The 20,521-nt window shown below is 37.5% G+C and overlaps 1 protein-coding gene across 3 annotated transcripts in view; it reads right to left on the bottom strand.

Annotated features, from left to right (window-relative positions):
* LOC135689111 (uncharacterized) overlaps positions 1-20,272 on the bottom strand; it is a 128,912-nt gene extending 108,640 nt beyond the window's left edge. Inside the window, exons 1-13 of one of the 3 annotated variants that reach the window (XM_089109925.1) lie at positions 19,936-20,272; positions 11,891-11,952; positions 11,688-11,777; positions 11,376-11,453; positions 10,403-10,495; positions 9,645-9,730; positions 9,366-9,446; positions 8,811-8,926; positions 8,361-8,467; positions 7,573-7,692; positions 4,199-4,294; positions 3,898-3,966; positions 3,189-3,253 (exon numbers count right to left, since the gene is read on the bottom strand). In XM_089109925.1, the coding sequence (XP_088966051.1) occupies positions 3,189-3,253; positions 3,898-3,966; positions 4,199-4,294; positions 7,573-7,692; positions 8,361-8,467; positions 8,811-8,926; positions 9,366-9,446; positions 9,645-9,730; positions 10,403-10,495; positions 11,376-11,453; positions 11,688-11,777; positions 11,891-11,952; positions 19,936-20,044 (1,172 nt within the window). In that variant the 5' untranslated portion in view covers positions 20,045-20,272. Of the gene's footprint in view, positions 1-3,188; positions 3,254-3,897; positions 3,967-4,198; positions 4,295-7,572; positions 7,693-8,360; positions 8,468-8,810; positions 8,927-9,365; positions 9,447-9,644; positions 9,731-10,402; positions 10,496-11,375; positions 11,454-11,687; positions 11,778-11,890; positions 11,953-13,610; positions 13,874-17,595; positions 17,911-19,935 lie in introns of those variants that run through there. The other 2 variants (XM_089109927.1, XM_089109926.1) reach the window with 2 other exon arrangements.
* Positions 20,273-20,521: the final 249 nt, after the last annotated feature.

Genomic DNA, 20,521 nt, shown 5'->3' with positions numbered 1-20,521 from the left:
ATCTTGTACCACATGTGTTCAAACTCTCATCATGACAGAAGTTTTCCTCGGTTTTTACGAGAGATTTTCGCCTTTGAGCCTCGCGTCGTGAGTCTTTCGCAATCTCGTTGATAAGCTCATTCTCCTCAAGACATTCATCCATCACCGACAAAGACCCTGTTCGCATCCCATTTCTTAAACGACGCGATGCTTGCCTGTTTGCCTCCGCATACTCGATGTCAAATTTCAAATCCTTCACAACTTGTTTTTCATCCTCCATGTATTTTGAATAACTTCGCTCTAAAGATGTCCTGTGCTTCCAAAACAGAGTTGGATCATCCAGCCGCGGAGAGATTCGACTCAAATTCACCATGCTTCTCGCTGACTTGATTCTACCGCCTCTGCATTTTTCAGATATCGTCTCTAGATTTCCAAATGATCGATCAACACTGCTGCACCTCTCATACCTCCTGCCATCAGATGAGGTGTCTTTGCATTTATTGGGCATGCCAATATCGTATTCTTTAAACTTCAAAATGCTCTCCCGCAATGATCTCACCCAACTGCTTTCCTTGTGAATTCCCCTACTGTCTGTTCTTTTTTCACGTATAAGCTTTGGAATTTTGCTGTCAAATTTTTTCGGAGACCCTCTCGTAGTACTAAAGGTTCCAGAAGTTCCATTTGAACAATATGGTTTTTCACTTTCGGAGTGGCCCTTCTTCATGCTTGTCCCACTGTTGCGTCCTTTGTGTGTTACATTGTCTGTTTCTAAATCGCTTCTGTCAAAATTTCTCTGCATTTCCTCTGCATCTCTTACTCTGTCCAAGGTAGGTGCAAAACATTCGAAAACACCTGAATCTGCTGACTCCATTAACTGTAAGCTGTCAACTCCAGAACATGAACTGCTCTTGTAACGCAAATTTTTTCTATTACTCTCGTCTTTTTTGTAGCTTGATGAGCTTTCTGCCATTTTGTAAGTTGTCTTGACACCGGGGCTTCCGCTTTCGGTTTCTTTATCCATTAATCCCAGATTATCGTATTCTTGAAAAACTTCATTGTCTTCTTTAGGAGGTGAACCAAACACATGTTCCCCCTCTAGACCTGTAGTCAAGACTTTGTTTGGTACATCATTAAATTCCTGATGCGAATTTGCTGCGGAGCAATTAGTGAGCAGGTATTTCGATTCTCTTGTCTTACGTGGACCTGCCTCATTTTCAGTTGTGTTTTTCCAAGAATTTGATCCTATCGAAGGTACTTTCTGCAAAGGTGAACTTGCTGCCACTTTTTTTACTTCCGCATCCTTGTCTGCATATCCATCCAATTCGAACACAGAAGAAGTCACATCTGGATTTACAGCAAAGACGTTTGCGAGGGCTGCAAAAAGATTTTCACCAGAAACGCTCTCTTCTTCACTGGCAGTGATTTCCTCACTGGTGATTCCATCTATATCTCTAGCTTTTTCTTTTCTCACGATGTCTTTTATAAGCACTTTCAAGCTTTCAACAAACACGATAGCAAGATTTTTCCCCTTGTCATTAAGCTTCATGACTAAATCTGTCCGATTTTACTTCCACTTCTTCTTCAGCAAGTAAAAAGCTGTCTTGTCAACATATATGATTCCACCAATTAAATTTTATTTTAATATCAAACCAAGATTGTAACCACAAGTAACTTAAATCCAAATCTGCACAACGTCTCGAGTTCCCACAGCATACACTGAAATACGATCAAGAAGAAATCCTAGTCGCTTATTTTGTGCAGTTTCTGATGACAGACACAAGAACCACAGCTAGCCACTTCCTGCAAATTTTTGATTTGCTTCGTTCCTTTATGAAATTCTCGCAGATAAGTCGCACTTGAACAGCGCTTCCTAACAGGAGGTCTCTCAGGCCTCTAAAGCTCCAAGAAACTACCAAAATTTCTCCTCTCCGTGTACGTTTTCTACCAATACATATGTTAGGATGGCCAGATGCAGAATAACTAGCACGCAGTCAGTGAAATGAGCTTAAACAAACAAAGTCTCGCTTGGGCTTCTTTCGATTCGCGGCAACGTTTAGTCAGCAAACGCTCATTTACGCTTTGCTTCCGGAACACAAACCCTTGGTCATCCCCAGCCAAGATTTATTTTCGTAATCCAGCACAGTCCTAGCCAGCGATGGTTTCTTATGGTTTTTCCAAGACAGCGGGTGATTTCGACACGAATATTATACAACAGATGTACAACCGTGAACCAAGTGAAATCCTCTTAACATTAGCAAAGGCTGACACTAAAAATTCCACCACGCTTTGTGTACTTGAACAACAGCGACGCAGTTCATTTCTTCCAGAAACTAAATATTTTTATAAGTTACTGCATAAGTGGCGAGCTATTCTGAGCGATAAAACGCCGTAAATTATCCTCGAAATAAGTCTTTGTAAACCATCTGACCAAACTATGATTTGACTGAAGCAACTTCTAGCAGTTTGCATACACAAGTTACTATGACAACAGCGGCTAATTGCTGAAACAAGACTATTATTCACCATCAAACAATCGATGGACGAGAACAAAGACGGAATTCTCGTCCCATTTTCACAGAAGTAATCCGCCAAAACACTGGTTATCTGTATTGTCATTTCGTTTGGAATTTTGTTTAACTTGAACAGGCAATTAAATGTCTGCTTTTAAACAATAATTAATTGCCCCCTTTCGGGTTTGATATTTGCAAACATATTCACACTTCAAACCAAAAAGACAGGATCATAGATGCCTCCCTTTCAAACAAAAATTATTGTGACGGGGGTTGGGCGGCTTTTTTGTAATCAATTGACCCGTCGGGGCAGCACTTAATTAACCTTGTTTTGTTTTTATTTACACCTAGGAAAGTGCACATGTCGACTTCATATGCACCAAGAGATCTAAGTAAATCAGTTGCTTTTGCAACTAGGCAACCAAAACAAATAAAGTATGCCCTTGGTTTACTTCTAAAATGCTCCTTCAACCAGTAAAACGTCCAAATTAACAACAGCGATTGTATGCCATATCAATTCAAGCGCAGAGTGTTTCGTCTCCTCTCCGCCATTTTCGAAATTTAATTTCCTTTATTGAAGTTTAAATGAAATTTAAGATCCTTTTTAAAAATCATTAGTTATAACGAGCTTCCTTTTTTATCTGCCTCTCTTCGAAAGAGAGAGATACGAGGCACGATCAAAGTAAGTAGAATGCATACCTGGAGAGTTCGATATTTAACGCCTTGGTGCGTTCTTCCACCGCAATCAACAACTCTGCCCATAACTGCAAAGTCAATACAGAAGATATGAATATTGGGAAGACGTCAGTAAGTGGATACGAAGCAAATCAACATGCTGCGTTTACGCTTACGAAAATAATAACTTCTCATATGGCTTTGAAAGAAGCAAACATTTTACAACAGATTGGCTAAAAGCTTTTTCGTCTAACACTCCTCAGAGCATAAAACGTCAGAAAAAGGGTCCGAACGAACACGATGAAAAATATGTACATGAAAAATTTTTTCAAAGCCATTTTCAAGTTTTGTACCGCCAAAATACTGTTCAAATTTCTCATATATACACTATAATCACAGAGCAAAAGTTAACTGTGAAAAATTAAGTATAGCGGAAATAGAAAATCAGAAGAGCAGGTATAAAAAATCAATGCATTGAAAAACTTGTCTAACTTTCTCCAAAAGATTCGATCAAATGGTTGGATGGCCTAAGCATGATACGCTAAAGAAAATCAAGTTTCTTAAGTTATTCAATCTATATAATAAACTATTTGAGGTATAAAATTAAATTTTTTATGAGACATTTATCACTTAGATAGAACTCTATTTTTGTCTGACTCGGACCATGAGACAACGAGACCACGAGAAAACTTGGTATGAATGCTTTGATGCCAGCGATGAAATTCCTGCTTACCTCATCAGCCACCCTCGGATGCAATCCTTCTGCAACATCAAGGAACTTGATTTTTGGGTCATACATTGCCTACGGAGAAAAACAAAGAGTGTTAATTTGGTATTATCATTCTGTCTGAATCGAATAAAATTTAATTGAAAAATATTAGGAATCAAACATAAATATATAAGACATCTCTGGAGAAACTCGAAATAGTTCTTCTTTTGAAGATGGAAATTGCATCTAAACGTTTTGGATATTGCAGAACCATTTCGATTATCATCGCCCATTTGCTTAGAAGAAATGTACTGGAAGCAGAAACCTGAAGATCCCGGATAAGGTATTTGAGGCTCCTTCTCTCGTGGTCCTTGTTCGGCATTATTTCCACCTTCAAGAATTTGTGCTGGGCAACAATATCCTACAATTGGAAAAATAATTCAAATCGATACAAAACATTGATAAACAAATAGAATGTTTAATGCTTAAAATTGCAAATTTTTTAGTACAGCTCTTCATCAGCCAGTGATTTGAAGTCTCATTGTGCGATGAACGATGCTACTTTACATTCTGAACTGAATAATACTAAGGAAAGGCAAGGAAAGTCGCGAATGCATGTATTTCTTGCTGGCTGTAAAGTGATGGCTCTAAAAATATTACAAACCATGTATCAAATATAACTTGCACGAATGAAGACCAACAAGCACGAAAAATAAGCAATTTGGAGATACAATGCCTGCCAAAAGTACTTGGAACACCCACCAATTTACGCTGCATTTGATATCTTTCGTTCCTTTCATGAAAAAAATTTGCTACTTCCGCCCCCTTCCCCCTCAAACAATGTTGATGATTTAGAGAAATATCATAAATGAAGCGCAAAAGAAAGTGCTTCCTAAAATCCTAATCCGTTTGATGGTAAACCAACATTGTTCCGTGGGGGAGAGGGGGATGATTGGTTTTGACCTTGGAAATTGATGTCAGTGTTCCAAGACTTTTGGCAGGCATTGTCTGAAAATTATCTTGAAAACAGCAATCTGCGATATCAAAACATTGTGCTACCCTAGGGTTTTCGATGGTGCTGATCTCACTGCTACTAATGAAAATTCGAAATTTTCACTCTTTACCCAGTTAAAAGGGGGGGGGGGAGGGGGTTGGGACTCTGAACGATTGATATAGTAGATATCCGAGTATTGTTATTTGTTACAAAAACATTCTACTGATTTTTTCCGTCAATATCATTTAAATCATTATTGAATACAGTTATTTTGTGCAGAATTCGATCATCGGTTTAAGAAAACTATCAATCTTCAAAGGAAAAACAGTACAGTTTAGTGCTTTTGAAAAAGTGTTTTTTTGCTGAAAAGTCCCCTTATTTATGGTTTAATTGTTGATGAAAAAACAAAAAAATTCATGAGAATGTCTACAAACCATGCATGATATAAATAATTGCGAACAACATGCTGGTGAGAAACTGTTCAAATGGCTCAATTTTATCCACCATAACCCTCTCAAAACCATCTACGAATTTAATAAATTTGCTTAGACTATGCTCTTTCGCATTCACATGTGGCAACATGGTAGCGCTCATAGACACCCCATTCCCTATTATTTTCTATCTTCCCTTGTCCCAGTAATTGGAAAATGGTTTGTGCCAATTATAATTGTTCGTTTTCCATTGTTTAAGTATGCTAGGAATTGAAAGAACGCTCCTTTCCTAATGGGCACGTGATGTAGTATGAAAATGCCTATTGCCAATGGTTACCAACGGTCTACAGCCACGGTCTACAGATTTAAAATGTTCATAAAAATCGTATTTTTCAAAGAAAGTAGACGAAACCTCGTCAGTAGGTGTGCATGGCTAGTATAAAAAATATTGTAGGTTTTCAGATCGATACAAGTTGTAAAACTGAAGAAATTCAGGAAAGTGTCAACGGTCTACACTTTCTGAGAATTGAATTTGAAGTACTCTAGATCTTATTCTCCTTTTGAGTGTAGACCGTGGGATTTTCGTCATATTTTGCCGTTTTCTTCATGGAATTCATACAAAGGTTAATTTTATCTTTGAGGGGTATTATTATACACCTTTTGGGTGAATTTGGGGGCAAACCTCCCCCTGACAAGTCAGAAAATTGCGAAGAAACAGCCACGGTCTACACAACGGTCTACAAGCGTTCATTTCCGAGGGTGAGAGTTGCCTTGCGGGGCCTTGTCCTTCACATCGACGCGCGCTACATTCGATGAAATAAGATATTTTGTTGTGGCAAATGTCACGCAAACAAATACAGCAATCAATTAACGATGAAATAATCTGCCTTGCGCTTTATGAAGATAAAAGTAGCAGGTAGAGTCTAACTTAAAGGCCATTTTGGCAATGCAGTAACAGTAGGGAAGAGGGCTTTCTTTGTAGTGCTTCTGGGCCAAGCATTTAGGAGGGCAGGAAGGCGAGTGGATGTCAGTTTTATTTCAGTTCCCTTACCAACCAACATGGAATAGTAGATCAATCAGTTGGGAACTCTGATGTGGGAAACACGGGGTTCCTTTCTACAATTTAGGTAAACACTCTGAAATTTGTCATTTGGGCACTGAATTGCACAACAAGGGCCTATATGAATGACAACTTGTAAACCCGTGATAAAAGGAGAGCAACTACCCGACATAATTCTCAAATACGACCTTATCTATAATTAGAAACATGAAACAGAGGAATCGATGTCACTTTTATAAAATTGCATCCTTTCCATTTTTAGATTATTTTCTAGCTGCCACTCATATTTGTCTCCTTCATCTATCCCATTATTTCTTAGACAGCCATCTGGCTACGAGCCTTTGAAAAGATTCAAAATACAATCTTGATCCTATTTATTGGAAATCGATTTTGATTTTAGCAATTTTCACCTTAATTGAAATATGGCATTTAGTTTTATGGGGGTAGCTTACCCCCACCCCCGAAAAATAACAATACCCCCATATCTCCTTATCGGTAACACGTACGATGTTGAAAATGGCAGAAATGGAATCAGCACCATCAAAAACCTATAGGAGGATATTGGTTTTGGTGGAATATCTAATAAGCTTCAAAATGAAATTCAGACAATGCCTGCCAAAAGTACTTGGAACACCCACCAATTTACGCTGCATTTGATATCTTTCGTTCCTTTCATGAAAAAAATTTGCTACTTCCGCCCCCTTCCCCCTCAAACAATGTTGATGATTTAGAGAAATATCATAAATGAAGCGCAAAAGAAAGTGCTTCCTAAAATCCTAATCCGTTTGATGGTAAACCAACATTGTTCCGTGGGGGAGAGGGGGATGATTGGTTTTGACCTTGGAAATTGATGTCAGTGTTCCAAGACTTTTGGCAGGCATTGTACATATGAGTTATTGTGGTTGCTGTAGGACAAGGAGAGTAGCTTGAACGCTGAATATTCTAAGCAAGAAGTTGGAAAAATGTTGGGAAGATGTTGAGAACGAAGTAAAAAAGAAATGGACGAGACAAGATGAAAGGGAAACGGGATTCTCCAGAATATTGGGGGCGACCGCTTCCCCTCGCCCCCAGGTGTTCGCAAATGCTTTAGACAAATTTGCTTCGTTGTTAACATTAGAAAATCAGGTTTTGCTTTCTTCCTGCCAAACGTCACCTAGAAACGGCGACCATTCCATCACTGAATAGGCTGGGACACAAAAGGTATCGAAACCAACCTTCATTGCGAAAAGAGTGGTGGGAAATTCCCGGCTCTTCACGTGGCTAATCATATTCTTGATCCAAGTGATGATTTTCTTGGCCTTGGTACAGTACTCGAAGTAGGCTTGCTGCCTTTCCTAAAAATTCAAAACAAATACAAATACAGATATCAATTTTACAAAACACAACCAATTGGATCTAAGAAAATCTACGGAAAAATGCTAACTGAATATCTAGGCACTAATTCTTGCTTGAAGCCTACGTTATTTTTTGAATGAATGTAAAATAGTGTCGACAGGAATCTAAGAAAGTCTTTTATTCTTTAGCCCTTCATTTTCAGAGTTGATTTCTAATGAGGAGCTATCTCAGGAATTGATTTCTAATAGGGAACTATATGAGAAGTTATTAGGCAACTGTTGCCTGATGACGTAAGGAATAATTTGAAATCTCTTGAGGAGAGGATCTGAGAAACGTTTCTAAAAAAGGCATTTCTTTAAAATGGATGACGACAAGGAGAATGGTGGATCAAATCCCATCCAACATAAATACTTTCACAACAACAATATTTTGTTTGTTGCCCATGTTAATTGTAAAATGAACAGCAGTGAAATCATGAACGCCCAAATAAAATTGCGAGATAACTTTGAACGAATAAGGGCTAGCTTTATTGCGTCATCAAGACGAAAACTAATAAGAGGATTGGAAAAACTGGCAAAACTGGAAAAACTTGCACAAAAAGAAACTTATTGGGCGAGACACGGAAGTGGACATGATAGCAACGTGCAACAATTTACGGAGAAAATACCTCTTCACTCTGCATACGAGTTTGTGGGGGAACAGAGGGTAGCGCTCGGTATAGAGATGAAACGTAGGTAAGCACTGCCTTCTCGTCAACTTCTGCGCCAAGCATGTCTAGAAATAGATGATGTTAACAAGATAAGATGATAATTATCTAATACAACATTTCAAGCTGGGTTCAAAAACACGTCTTAAAGCTATCTCAACTGTCCTCCTGTCTTGCCTTTTATTCAAAATTGAAAAATCATTTTTCAAAATCAAAGCAAATTAATAAATTGTTTTTCAAATAAATTTATTTTTCAAAAATTAAAAAATTAATTCTTATTCAGGAGCAATGCTTTTGCACAAGCAAACGGCGGCCTTGATTCACTGACAGAGCAAAATAACGAGGGCAAAAAGGCATCTACAAAACTAAGCATGATACAACAACAGTATTCAGTGTAATTTGATTGGCAACCTTCCGGCTCAAGCAGCCCAATGACCCCAAGATCTCTTTCTGCAACTCTGAACAGGTAATCCATCCTGGCATCTGGTTTCAGGTTTCGTACATATGTGAAATCGATCAAGTCGGGCCTGCAAGGAATGCAGCAGAAGTCACTAATTGTATATCCTGCAGGAAATACCTTGTATGCGACTAAATGATTCTTTCCCCAATTGACAACAAGATAAGCACAAAGATCTAATTTGTTTGGGGTGCTTGACAAAAGGAAATAACTTGTATGCGACTAAATGATTATTTCCCAAATTGACAACAAGATAAGCACAAAGATCTAAATTGTTTGGGGTGCTTGACAAAAGCTTGTCCTAGTTGAAATTGACAGAGGGGCAAGCAAATCTAAAAGAGTTTGGTTATGTGTTTGCCCTTGCTTATTAGTGTTTCAAAATACCGTTGCAAAGTATCCATCTTGCAGAAGTATTGCCAGCTTGAAGCCACCGGCAAGCAGCTGCCAATATCCAGTTAAATCCAACAGAACATTAAAGCTAATATCAAAGTTTCCAATCACACATATACCTGTGCCTATGAACCACGGCGTTAAAGGCAAGACCGTCCTTCCAAGCCGTCGTGAAGTTCTCAATGCGCACACCAGGGTACCTGACAAAAAAAATAAACAAAAGCTATATACGTCTTTATAAATCCAAGGCCACTGTTCTACAATGCTTTATTGACTCTTCGGTTAAGATTGAAAGGGCACTGATATTCAGTTTTTCAAAACCGGAAACAAAGAAGGAAACAAGAACATTTAAAGACAGAAAAATCTTCATAAAAAACATAACAAAAACTTGATCATACCCATCCGCTAATTCCTTGCACCAAATTATCAATGCTTCCTTTGGCGTGAGTTGCTCTTGCTTGAAAATTTCTTTCACAGTGGAAACCTTTAAAGAGATCGATTTTTGAGAAATAAGAGGCGGAATTATTGTACAAGAGAAATAAATTATACTAATAAAGAGCTGAAAATATAAGAATAACGAAAAAAGAGGCAACAGTCCTCAAAAGAGAGTAGTAATTGTCGTTTAATCAGGATTGACCTGTGGTTGCGGGCACGAAATTCATTATGCACAAATTTGCAGGTGCAATTGGAACAACAAGGAAAGTTTGAAGTTAGCACAGAAAAGAAGAAACATTTATAATTGAATAATTTTCGTCAGGCACTCACAGAGAATGACCAAAGGGAAGCAAGTAATTATATCCAGATGCGAACCAAAAGTAATGAGAAGGGAAGAATGGCCCCAACAACCAACCCCCCCCCCAGCCATGTTGAAGGGTACTTTTTCCGAGAGAAGCAAGAGATCTTCTTCAAAAATGTCTTTTGTTTCGATATACAAAAATACTGAAAGATCTAAGTAAAAAGTCAACCTTCCTTAAAACGATGGCTTTAAATCTTGCTTCACCTTTAGGTGCAAATCTGTAGAAAAACACTTTGCATTGCTAATCTCAAACTGCGTTTACATTTTTCATGAAAATGTGCTTGAGTGGCCTAAAAAATTAATCAACTTTGAGCTGAAAGGAGGTATTGGTGAAGTTGGTCTGGCAACAGCAGGGGATACCTGAAAATGCAAGATAATTATCCAGATCAAGCCAAGAGTGAGTTTGGGATTTCCATCAACTATGTCGTCACTTCTTATGTTGACAAATTTCACCTAAACAGAAACAGAGATCTATAAGAACTGTTTAAAAGTATGTAGCTGAAAAGTATGTTGGATGACTTATATTTATAGTTTATTATACAAGTAAGATACAAAACAAAACAAATGCAACCCGAAAAATAAAAAAGTTTGATACCAAAAAATCAACTCCAATCTATTGCTATTTTACTTAGATTCAAATTCATTAAATATTGACCAAATTAGAAAAAATGAAGTTTAAATGTCATGGAACTGTCTTCCTCGTGAGGAAATAGAAAGCAAAATAGAATAACACACGGAGTCTACTTTAAGAGTATGACACTTTAATTTTAAGCCAACAAAAATTAATAAATAAATACTTGTCAATACACATCGACAGTTTTTTGAAACGCACTAAAGGCTCTTAAAGTAAGTTAAAACAATATTGCTTTTACGAAGAATATTTCAATTCTTTCAGTGCAATTAATAAATAACAACAATCTATACTTCTGGTTTTATTTTGGGATTTTCGTGGAATTCAAGTTACTTTGAAGCCCTTAAAGAAATTTCATCTCCCATCTACAATCCTTGCCAAAAGTCTTGGTAAACCAAGCTAAAATTTCGCATAACCCCAGTAGCACCCCCCTCTCCTCCTTGAAACAATGTTGAATAACAACAGTTTCAAAGCTTGAAATTCGTCCAATGTCAGTTTATTAGCTAGGACAAGTAATAGGCTTTTCAGCCAACATTGTTTTTGGGGGGAGGGGGGATATTTCTGTATCTTACAGCCGGAAACCTTTATTTCTTCAACATCTTTCATTGGTCGCAGGGTGTTCCAAGAACTTTTGTCAAGGATTGTAGATCTGCAGCATTCAAATAGAATGTATTTTGAAATAAGAAACCAAAATTTGCAAACCTTTCTTGATGCCAAAAGCCTAAGACATTGTTGCACATTCTGCATCTTATGCAGCCGCAAGCCAGACTTTTCTTTGAGCTGAAAAGAGGGAACGGGTGTAATGAATAAATTATCTGCAGAATTGACACATTCTTTAGTACAAAACGTTTCGAGTTTATCAACATTATGAATAGCAATTCAGAAACAGTTTGCAACGCAGAAGCCAAACATCGATTAATTCATTGAGGTCAGAAACAGAAAGATAAAGAGTCAAATAACATGAAGCACCTGAGAAGACAAAGTCTGGCAGTTAAAGAAGAACTAAGAACGTACCAACTTTTCCCCGCTGAGCAGCTCCAATAAGGTAACAAGAGCCCTTCCATCTTGCAAATCGTAGAAAATGTCATGGACTTCCTCGCCCACCTAAATGACATAAATCAATTCGAATATATAAATTGCAAACATTAAAACAGGCAAAAACATGGCGAAAGATTATCAAAGTACAGCGCTTTCATGCAAATTAATGAGCTACGTACCTTTCTGATGTGACTATTGATCCATTTTCTAAAAACTTTCTTCTGTACTGCATCCCTCTCATCTACGACAAAGAATAAAAAATTAGGCCATCAATATCCGAGAAAAATAACAGATTCGTGTATTTATACCTAATCGCTTGACTTACACGGGGGACTTCGCTTGTGGCTGTCTTCCTATTCAACTAAATGGTAGTTCTCTACCTGTCTACTCTGATAAAGGTGAAAGTCCCGCAGTATACGTCTTCCAATAGCGAAATATCATAATAAAAATATGATCTCACATTTTTCTGTACAGTAAAACAGTAATTTCAACGTGGCTATCTATGTGGATTTAGTATTCTTTAGCATTCTTTAGTATTTTTAGAGAATTTACACTGAGGCAAGTTTCCCGGCTAGCCGAATTTCCTGGCGAGTTTACATGTAGCCGGGAAACTCGGGCAGGCGGGATAAAATTTCTGCAAAATAATGGAGTGATATGTTTTTGATGCTGTTCAAAGGCGGGAAAAGAAAGTTTCGCACCAGGATGGTTTCAAAAAACATTTTCAAGAATTTGAGACCGATTTTGATGATGAACTTATTAGTTGGCCTGCTGTTCCAATGAATGGCAACAGGACAATCGTTGATCATAAAATTTTTGCAAAACAAAAACAAAATTGCAAAGAACAATCTGCCATGCGCCGGATCAGAGAAAGTCCCCGCTGATTGGTAGCACCGACACAATGACCAGTCCAAATATGGGCAGAAATAAAACTCGGCGAATGAAAGAGGGATGACGAAAGCAAAAATAATCGGAACATTTTGTCGCATCGGAAAAAGAAATATTTGCAGAAAGCATGCGTGTTAAGAAAGCAGTTTTTACCGAAATATAAAAACTGACGAAAAAAGGCTCTGCTAAACTTAACAGGAGATTTAAAACTTCTGAAGTTACGCAAACGGTATCCTTCCAATTATTATCTTCCTCAAATCAAACCTTAAAACAGCTGCAGGGGCGGCGCAAGCCCCAAAATAGTGGGGTGGACAATTAAGGGGTAGAGCTGATAAAGAGGTCTGTGTGAGAAGCTGGTGCAACAGCGTTATTGATAATCAAGTTTGACATATTTTGAAACCCTCAATAAAAGAGTTCAATTTCATAGGCAAAGGTTTAAATACATAAAAGCTATTAACATAAAAGCCAATTTCAGAGTGATTGGACCTGCGTGAGCAACCTGTGCTAGAAAACATTCAAACTACAGTTGAAGTGTCTTATTTCCGTTCAACCGATAATGAATTTTGGGATATACAGAACTGCTCCCTTCTTTTAAACCAGTTATTCGGACTTTCTGTTATCCATAAACTTGTCTGCAACCAATTAAAACACTAACATTTACAAAACAAAGACACAACTAAGTTTCTAAACAAAGCTTCCGACACTGGTTATCGATGAAATTGAAGATTTCCATCGTCTTTCATAATTTAAATAGCATGAGAACCTTGAGGAACAAGGGACTTTTAGCCACAGGTGAGGATTATGGCTTATCAGACTGAGAGAAAAATTGTCTTTTTGTCTCGACAAAATATCGCGTAAAAGGATTCTAATGCAACTTTCAAAACAGCTTAAAAACGTGAACCACTCATTTATTAACAGAAAACAAGACTCACATATGGTATCCCTCCCTTAAAGGCAAATATGACGGACAGAAATTTGTCAACTGTAAACATTTGCAACAGCGTTCGTCCTTACCTCTTAGCATTCGCTTCAAATACGATTTTTTAGCATTCGGCCACGCAATCCACGACTTCTTTCGAGCGCCGCCACTATTTCTACGCTCCTTCAACGATTTTGGCATTCTCAGAAAACCAGGCAGCAACGCAAGATGTTTATACGAGGCAGTTACACAAACTACATGCACACCTCAGTGTTCTAACTACCAGTTTACTACCACGACTTAATTCTGGATTTATGGCTGATTTCTCTTCAGTTCATCAATGGCACGATAAAGATAAGGTTCTACAGGTGTGGTGCAACAGAAATGTTTGTCAAATAAGTGTCGCGAGTGGATTTAAATGGTCAGAATGTGACAGACCTAGATGAAGCCTCTATTTACTAAAAGCGAAAAGTTCTTAGACAACTTTATTACCTTTATCGGCAGATTATGTCGACTCTCCCTTCGATCATTCCACGGTTTAGCATTTTTGTTCTTTTTAAGTTTATGAGCTCAATTATGATTCAAATTTTGCAATCCCTCTTAACACTTCTTAATGCTTACTCTCTTGTTCGGATCATTTCAGTAAATAAGAGTACGACTTTGTGCAACACTGAACCAGAAACACAAAAAGAAATTGCACCTGACATCGCTAGCCATTTTATGATGTCTAATTCGCTACAAAAAGTAACATTCTCAAAGGTCTTGGACACAAATAAATAACTTGCAAAAGAAAAGACCATAGAGAGGAGAATGCTAAGTGGAAACAATGATGAAAGATGTCGATAACCTGGAAGCGGGGATGAAATAATACTTAGATTTGGCTAAATGAATGGAAAATATCGTTGAATATTTCAAGCAATTTGTGGACTGAGGAATGTTGCACCTGCATTGGAAGACCTTGATGGTCAGTATCAATGGTAAATCATTTTTAGATTCTTGTACAATAGCAGTGAAATCATATGACCCTTTCAAGATTCAACAGCAAAACAAACCATCCCAGTAGCTCTAATACGTCTCTAGCCCTTGATTATATTGAAACATATTTTCTGATTCTTAAAAAATATTTCAATTTCCGTCTCAAAGTTGGTTCAGAAGGAAGCAAATGACAGCAATATGATAACATTTTTACGCTTTGATTAAAACTGGGCAAAAACAACCTGCGTCATGAAACCTGCCCAAAGCAGGACCCTGATTTGCTATTTAGCAATACGCTATTTCAATCTTAGCCACTTCTCACAAGTAACCCCCCCCCCTTTAATCAAAAGCAATACCACCCTGATGATAAAGCCCCCCACACAGGGGGGTATATGTTGTAAATATGTTGTAAATAGCGATTTAGATTAGTTTCTTTGAAGCTAGAGAGAACTTCGAATTAAAATAAGTACAAGCAAACAAAATTTGTGGTTATACAGTACATAATTTATATACACTTCATGTATCGATTTATGTACACTTTTGCTCTGATGAGGTCCCTTATGCTGGGGCGAAATATTAACCATCTCTGATTTGTGTGTTTGTTGTTGTTTGTTCTTGTCATGTTGCAGTATTCCTTATATACTACTATAATTTATATACCCAGTCGTGGATCAAAATAGGCCAATTAGAAACGCAAGCACATGCCTGTTGGGGTTGCCCAGTCAGTGCCACTGGCCAATTGAAAATTGACAAAATTTTACAGCATATACATAATTTCACAAAAACCTAATTATTACCTGTTCCAATGATTTTCAACTTATCAGAATGCACATTTCAAAATTACCTGGTTGGTTGTAATTCACTTAAACATATCCAAGAAAAACACATCTCTAGACCAAATGAAATCATTTTTTTAGATTACAAATCTCATAATCTAAAATTTTGCCTCAGATTTCAAATACCGTTGGCACACAAGACTTATAGTTCCCATTGAAAAAATGTTGTAGCACTGGAGTTAACAAGACCAAATTATATTTTAGGCTGGACATTTTCCCTGTCCATTCAGTCCATGATTTTATATCAACATTCTTCAAGCTTATTTGTTGAAGCAATGGGGTTCCACCATATTACCTGACAACTCTGGCAACAAAGACATCTATGCTATTCTGTTGCATCAGCTAATTTTAATGCTTAACAAGTACAACTGCCAGCGTCTATCAGAGGATAATAAGATTGGAAAGATGGTGCCTTGTGCATTTTTGCAAAATCATTTGGTGGTGATAGAAAATGGGACATCAGAAGGTAAATCCACACCCAAGCTCGTTACCTGTTGTACCACTAAAGTCCATTCTTTAAAATAGGGGCTAGTTAATTACTTAGAATAAAATATGTATTACTAGATAAAAATATATTAAATCGAATGAAAGAGCTTCTCTGCCTTGCATTTTCTGGTAACCTTTTTTGAGAAAATATTTGTCAATGTCTCCATAGATTTATTAAGATATATGAGTTTTTGTACAACATACTGATTGGGTTTTGCAGTGGCCCCTAAACTGAACATGAGCATGTTTGCTTAAAGAAGAAAACAGAGTTTTAATGACAAAAAATTAAATTGCATTGTGAGATATTTACTGATCACCACAAAGCCCCTGATACTGTTAAACATTAATTCTTACTAAATAAGCTTCCTTCATTTCATTAATTCTATTTCATTAATTTAAAGCAACTAAACTTGAAGATATGTTAAACATTAAACATTTATTTACATATATTTTTATAATTACTTCACTTAAACTTCCTTTACACAAGTCAGAAACTCGTCAAGACATTAGAAGTGATCAATAGAATTATAGAAAACCCTTTATGGATTAGAAACAATAAAATGCTTTATTTTTTTATAATATATAATCCATTTCTATTTTTTCCTTTGCGTGCTGGTTCTATCTTCATTTTTTGGTCTTAATTGAAAGCCCACTATTTCAACTCATACTTACAATTTGTAAAACAGTTCTGGTCATACAACTCAACTCTTCTAGTCATACAACTTTCAATCAAAACGTCCTTTTTGCACACCTACTTTGTGGTGGGGTCTCTTTATTTGCTCGCCTATTTAGAGAGCTCATACATAATCACCCTATCTTACTTAAATAATCACTTCCTTACTTTTTGTTGTAATTCTGTAATCCTTTGATGTACTTAAGGTTATTACAATGTTTGCAACAATTTGCATTTGATTTGTTTAGAAAGGTATGTAGGATTGATTGATAATCAAAATTAAACTTGCTATCAGGATATGAAATTGTAACTTTTGGCATGTGAAAAATCATTGGTTGCAGCCACTTAGGGGAAAAGGGCCTATGGCTATTGTGTTATTCATGTTAACACCACAAAATTTATGAATTCAACAAAATTAAGCATTTATGACAAAAAAGAATATAGTGTTTTGTAACACAGATGAATGGCATTTTGTGACAAAAATGGAAATAATTGTGCAACAAGGAGGAATAAGAATTTATTTGTGGAAGAAATATTAAGGTATATGTAACAAATAGAGGTTAAATTTTGAGACAAATTATGGTAGTTCATGACAAGATGTGGTAAAGTTTTAAAATAAGGTAGGTTAGAGATTTTTGAGAAGAATGTATAGTCCATGCTTTTCTTTTTTGCCAAAAATGATGAAGAGGTTTGTCAAGAAGAAGTGTTTTGTGGCCAAATGGTGTTTGGTTTGTGACAATGATGTTCTTTGTTCCAGGTCAAGAAGCATCATGACTTATTTATTACTCGGATCTTTCCATTGGAGTAATCAATCAAATTTGAGTAATCACATCAAAAGGGCGTGGTAAGGGGTGTGATGCCACCCCCAATTCTTCATGATTTGGTCGGTAAACCCTACAGTTGGTCCAAAAAATACTTGGTTGGACGGTCAAATAGTCTCAAATAGCACCTAAATTCTTCTTGATCTATGTCTTCGTCGGTAAATTGGATGATCCCCCACCCCCTCCAATCTGGAAGGTCAACCTACATCATGGCCTACCATGCTAGCTGATAATGGCCAGATAAAAGTGAGGATAAAAAAGAGTATGAAATGTTGTTTTTCAAACATACCATGTTCATCAAACTCTTTGATCAAAAAGCCGTCGACACAAGCCTCTGAGTCGCGACCGCCATCCCAACTCCAATCCATCGGACCAGCAAAAAATCACTGCTTCCGGACCATTTGATAACTTCCTACTACCCGTTTCATTCAATTTCGATCGCTTGCTTACAAATGCAGGGTAATCAGAATTCAATACTTCATGAAATGAAATCGTACGATAATGTAAACTAAGTTACAAACGCGGGCCAATTTCAGTTCACTAATTCAGCAAAATATCAACAACTGCTTCCCTTTCCGAAAAGAGCAGACAATGTGCTTATTGTGCAGCCTCGCTCGCATTGTGAAGAATGGAGCGCAACCGGGGGTCCATCCCTGCCTTCCCTTCCAAGAACAGATCTTATGAAATTTCATATTTTGCAAATGAAATCGACCAAAATGGATTAGACAATTGCTAATTATTTAAGGTGTGTAAACTTAGTTTTTGGGATATAAAAATTAAGATCCTTGGAAACAATAAACGAACTGAAGAAAACCTCTAAGGATCACGAGAAAACACAGCGCGTCTGCCAAATATGCAGTCAATAATTTGCATAATGCAATCTCTTGTTGCTTCAGCAGGGCCCATTCCACCGGGGGCTTGGGGGCCATGCCTCCCGACTGTTTTGCGCAGCAAATAATAATTTCAAAGCTGCAATAAAAGGGGGAAAAACTTTAGTCCCCTCCCCCAATTTTCAAAACCCGTGGCGTGGGCCCTGTTCAGGTTAGTGTATATTCGTGAATATACTGAGGCAAACTTAATTAACACAAAAATGCTTCAGAAAAAATTACCATTTTTCATTTCAAGAAGAGGCATTTAAAAATCAAAAGAACATAAGAGTGTGGAACGCCAAGACCCTTACGTAGAGGGATAGTGCTTGTTTGAGGGGGGGGCTTTCATCCTTGGCTAGCATCATGAGTTTGGGTGGCCGGTTCCTTTCCTCCCTTTATTTGCCACCCCAGTTGCCAGCGGGAACCCATTTGCTGTTTGGTGGACAAGAGGCGAGTCTCCAAACAATCAGACGAGCGTGGATATAAACCCTCCGAGCATGTCTTTTTAGTTATTTTGAGGCTTCATAAGTAACTCAAAATAACTGATTGTTCATTTAAAAATACTCCAATTACGGATGCTCGAATTAATGAGATTCAGACTAAGAAGGTGTATTTATTCCATTCTAAGGCTTCGGGTGCAGCCTTTTTCCAAATGTCAGATGACCTAAGAAAAGCAATGACGACTGCCGCTGGTCCTACTGACCCAATCTCCACAGCAGCACGGATTGACCTGTTCAACTTCTATTGAACATTTCAGCGGGGGCTTCTTTAAGAAAAAGATCACTGATTTTCAGTTCATATCGAAATACAATAATGACACGAAAGTTGCTTGTGATTCATACAAAGAGGGGTGGAAATCCACTGTCTAGACACAGAATATCACAAATGGTTTCATCGTGAATCTTCTATGGTGATTATGATTATAATGAACGGATGATTGCAGGGTCTAATTTGACTGTCTTTGTGAAAAGTTGCGAGTCCTGTGTATTTAAATCATAGACATACAGAAATGGCAATTGTTTACATACACGAATCAATGTACCTGCAGCAATCTGTTGGTGGGTGGGGCATGCTACCATTTGTGGGTGACATCGTACCAGAATCGTGTTCAGACTAGGTGATACAGAGCTAGCTTTGGGGTTGGCAAAAAATCCTTGAAAATTCGAGTCCATACTGGACCCTTTTGTTCATAATTGATATAATCTCTATTTTATCAATTTTAAGCTTCAGTGAATCCTATTTCTTTGATTTCCCTCGCTTTTAACAACAAAAACACACCTAGGCCCTTGTCAAGTTTCTTCGGATTGCTGTACAAAGCATTGGTGCCATGAAGATATAAATTGTTTGAGGGGCCAAGCTTGTTTGATTTGCTGTGAAGTTTTCTCTTGGATAAAAGCAGTAAATATAACCTCAACTAAACAGTAAATTTTCTCAAACGAAGACTGGCGGAAGGTTTCAGGCTTAGGTTTAGACACTGATTCTCGCTGATTTTTTGTTTACAGCGAGAAATTGAAAGCAGGTTGGTGAAGCATTTTACTAAGAAATTCTTGAATAAGAACAGCAGGTCGATCGACGTGAAACCAAAATGTTACCAAGTTGTGTCAGAGTTTTTCTCTTCGCTGCTTACGCAGTCCGCATTACCGATGTAGGGCAAACAAAACAGGCAGAATTATCCTGTAAATCCTATTACTTTGAATATTTAAAGAAAGCGAAAGTTTCCTTGTTAACACTGGCTTATAGAAAAAAATACATGCTCAAACCTGCGATACGATCAACAACAACATCAGCCAAAGTTATTGACTGGGCGCCTGGACTTCTTGGTCGTCGCTTTCCATTTCGGGTTGGAATAAGTATCTGAAACCGTGACATTTTGTCCCGCAGTTGGTATGAAATTCGTCACTTGAGGCAAGCCGGATGGTAACCGAGCTGCTAGGCCAGTGTAGGTTATAAATTCCAAACTATTATTCTGGGCATCGACACGGGCATTGAGCGATTTGCTTTGTTGACCAAGCGAACACAATAGCGACCAGACCGTTGTTTTATTAGGGCGACCTGAAGCTAAGAGCTGAGTAAATTGCAGTGAGAAGAGATTTTCATGCCTTGATAAAAATCACACTTGTGTAAACAAATAATGGCACGGTAAACCAGGCTTATTTGCCAGGAGACAGTGCGTCAACATATGCTTATAAAACAATTGTCTACATTTTTTTTATTGTGCGACTGCATTTCGTTTGTTAAATAACAAAAGTGTCCTCGGCTAATTACAGCAACATTTAAACGGTTATAATTTCTGTTTCATACAAAAATGTATTGGATTCCTTCGTATTAATTCACATTTTAAAAGCC

This window comes from Rhopilema esculentum, chromosome 9 (assembly GCF_057945365.1).
Source record: "Rhopilema esculentum isolate cy_ngs chromosome 9, ASM5794536v1, whole genome shotgun sequence".
Lineage (NCBI taxonomy): Eukaryota > Metazoa > Cnidaria > Scyphozoa > Rhizostomeae > Rhizostomatidae > Rhopilema > Rhopilema esculentum.
The sequence above is the reverse complement of the archived record's forward strand: the minus strand, read 5'-3'. Positions and strand labels throughout refer to the sequence as shown.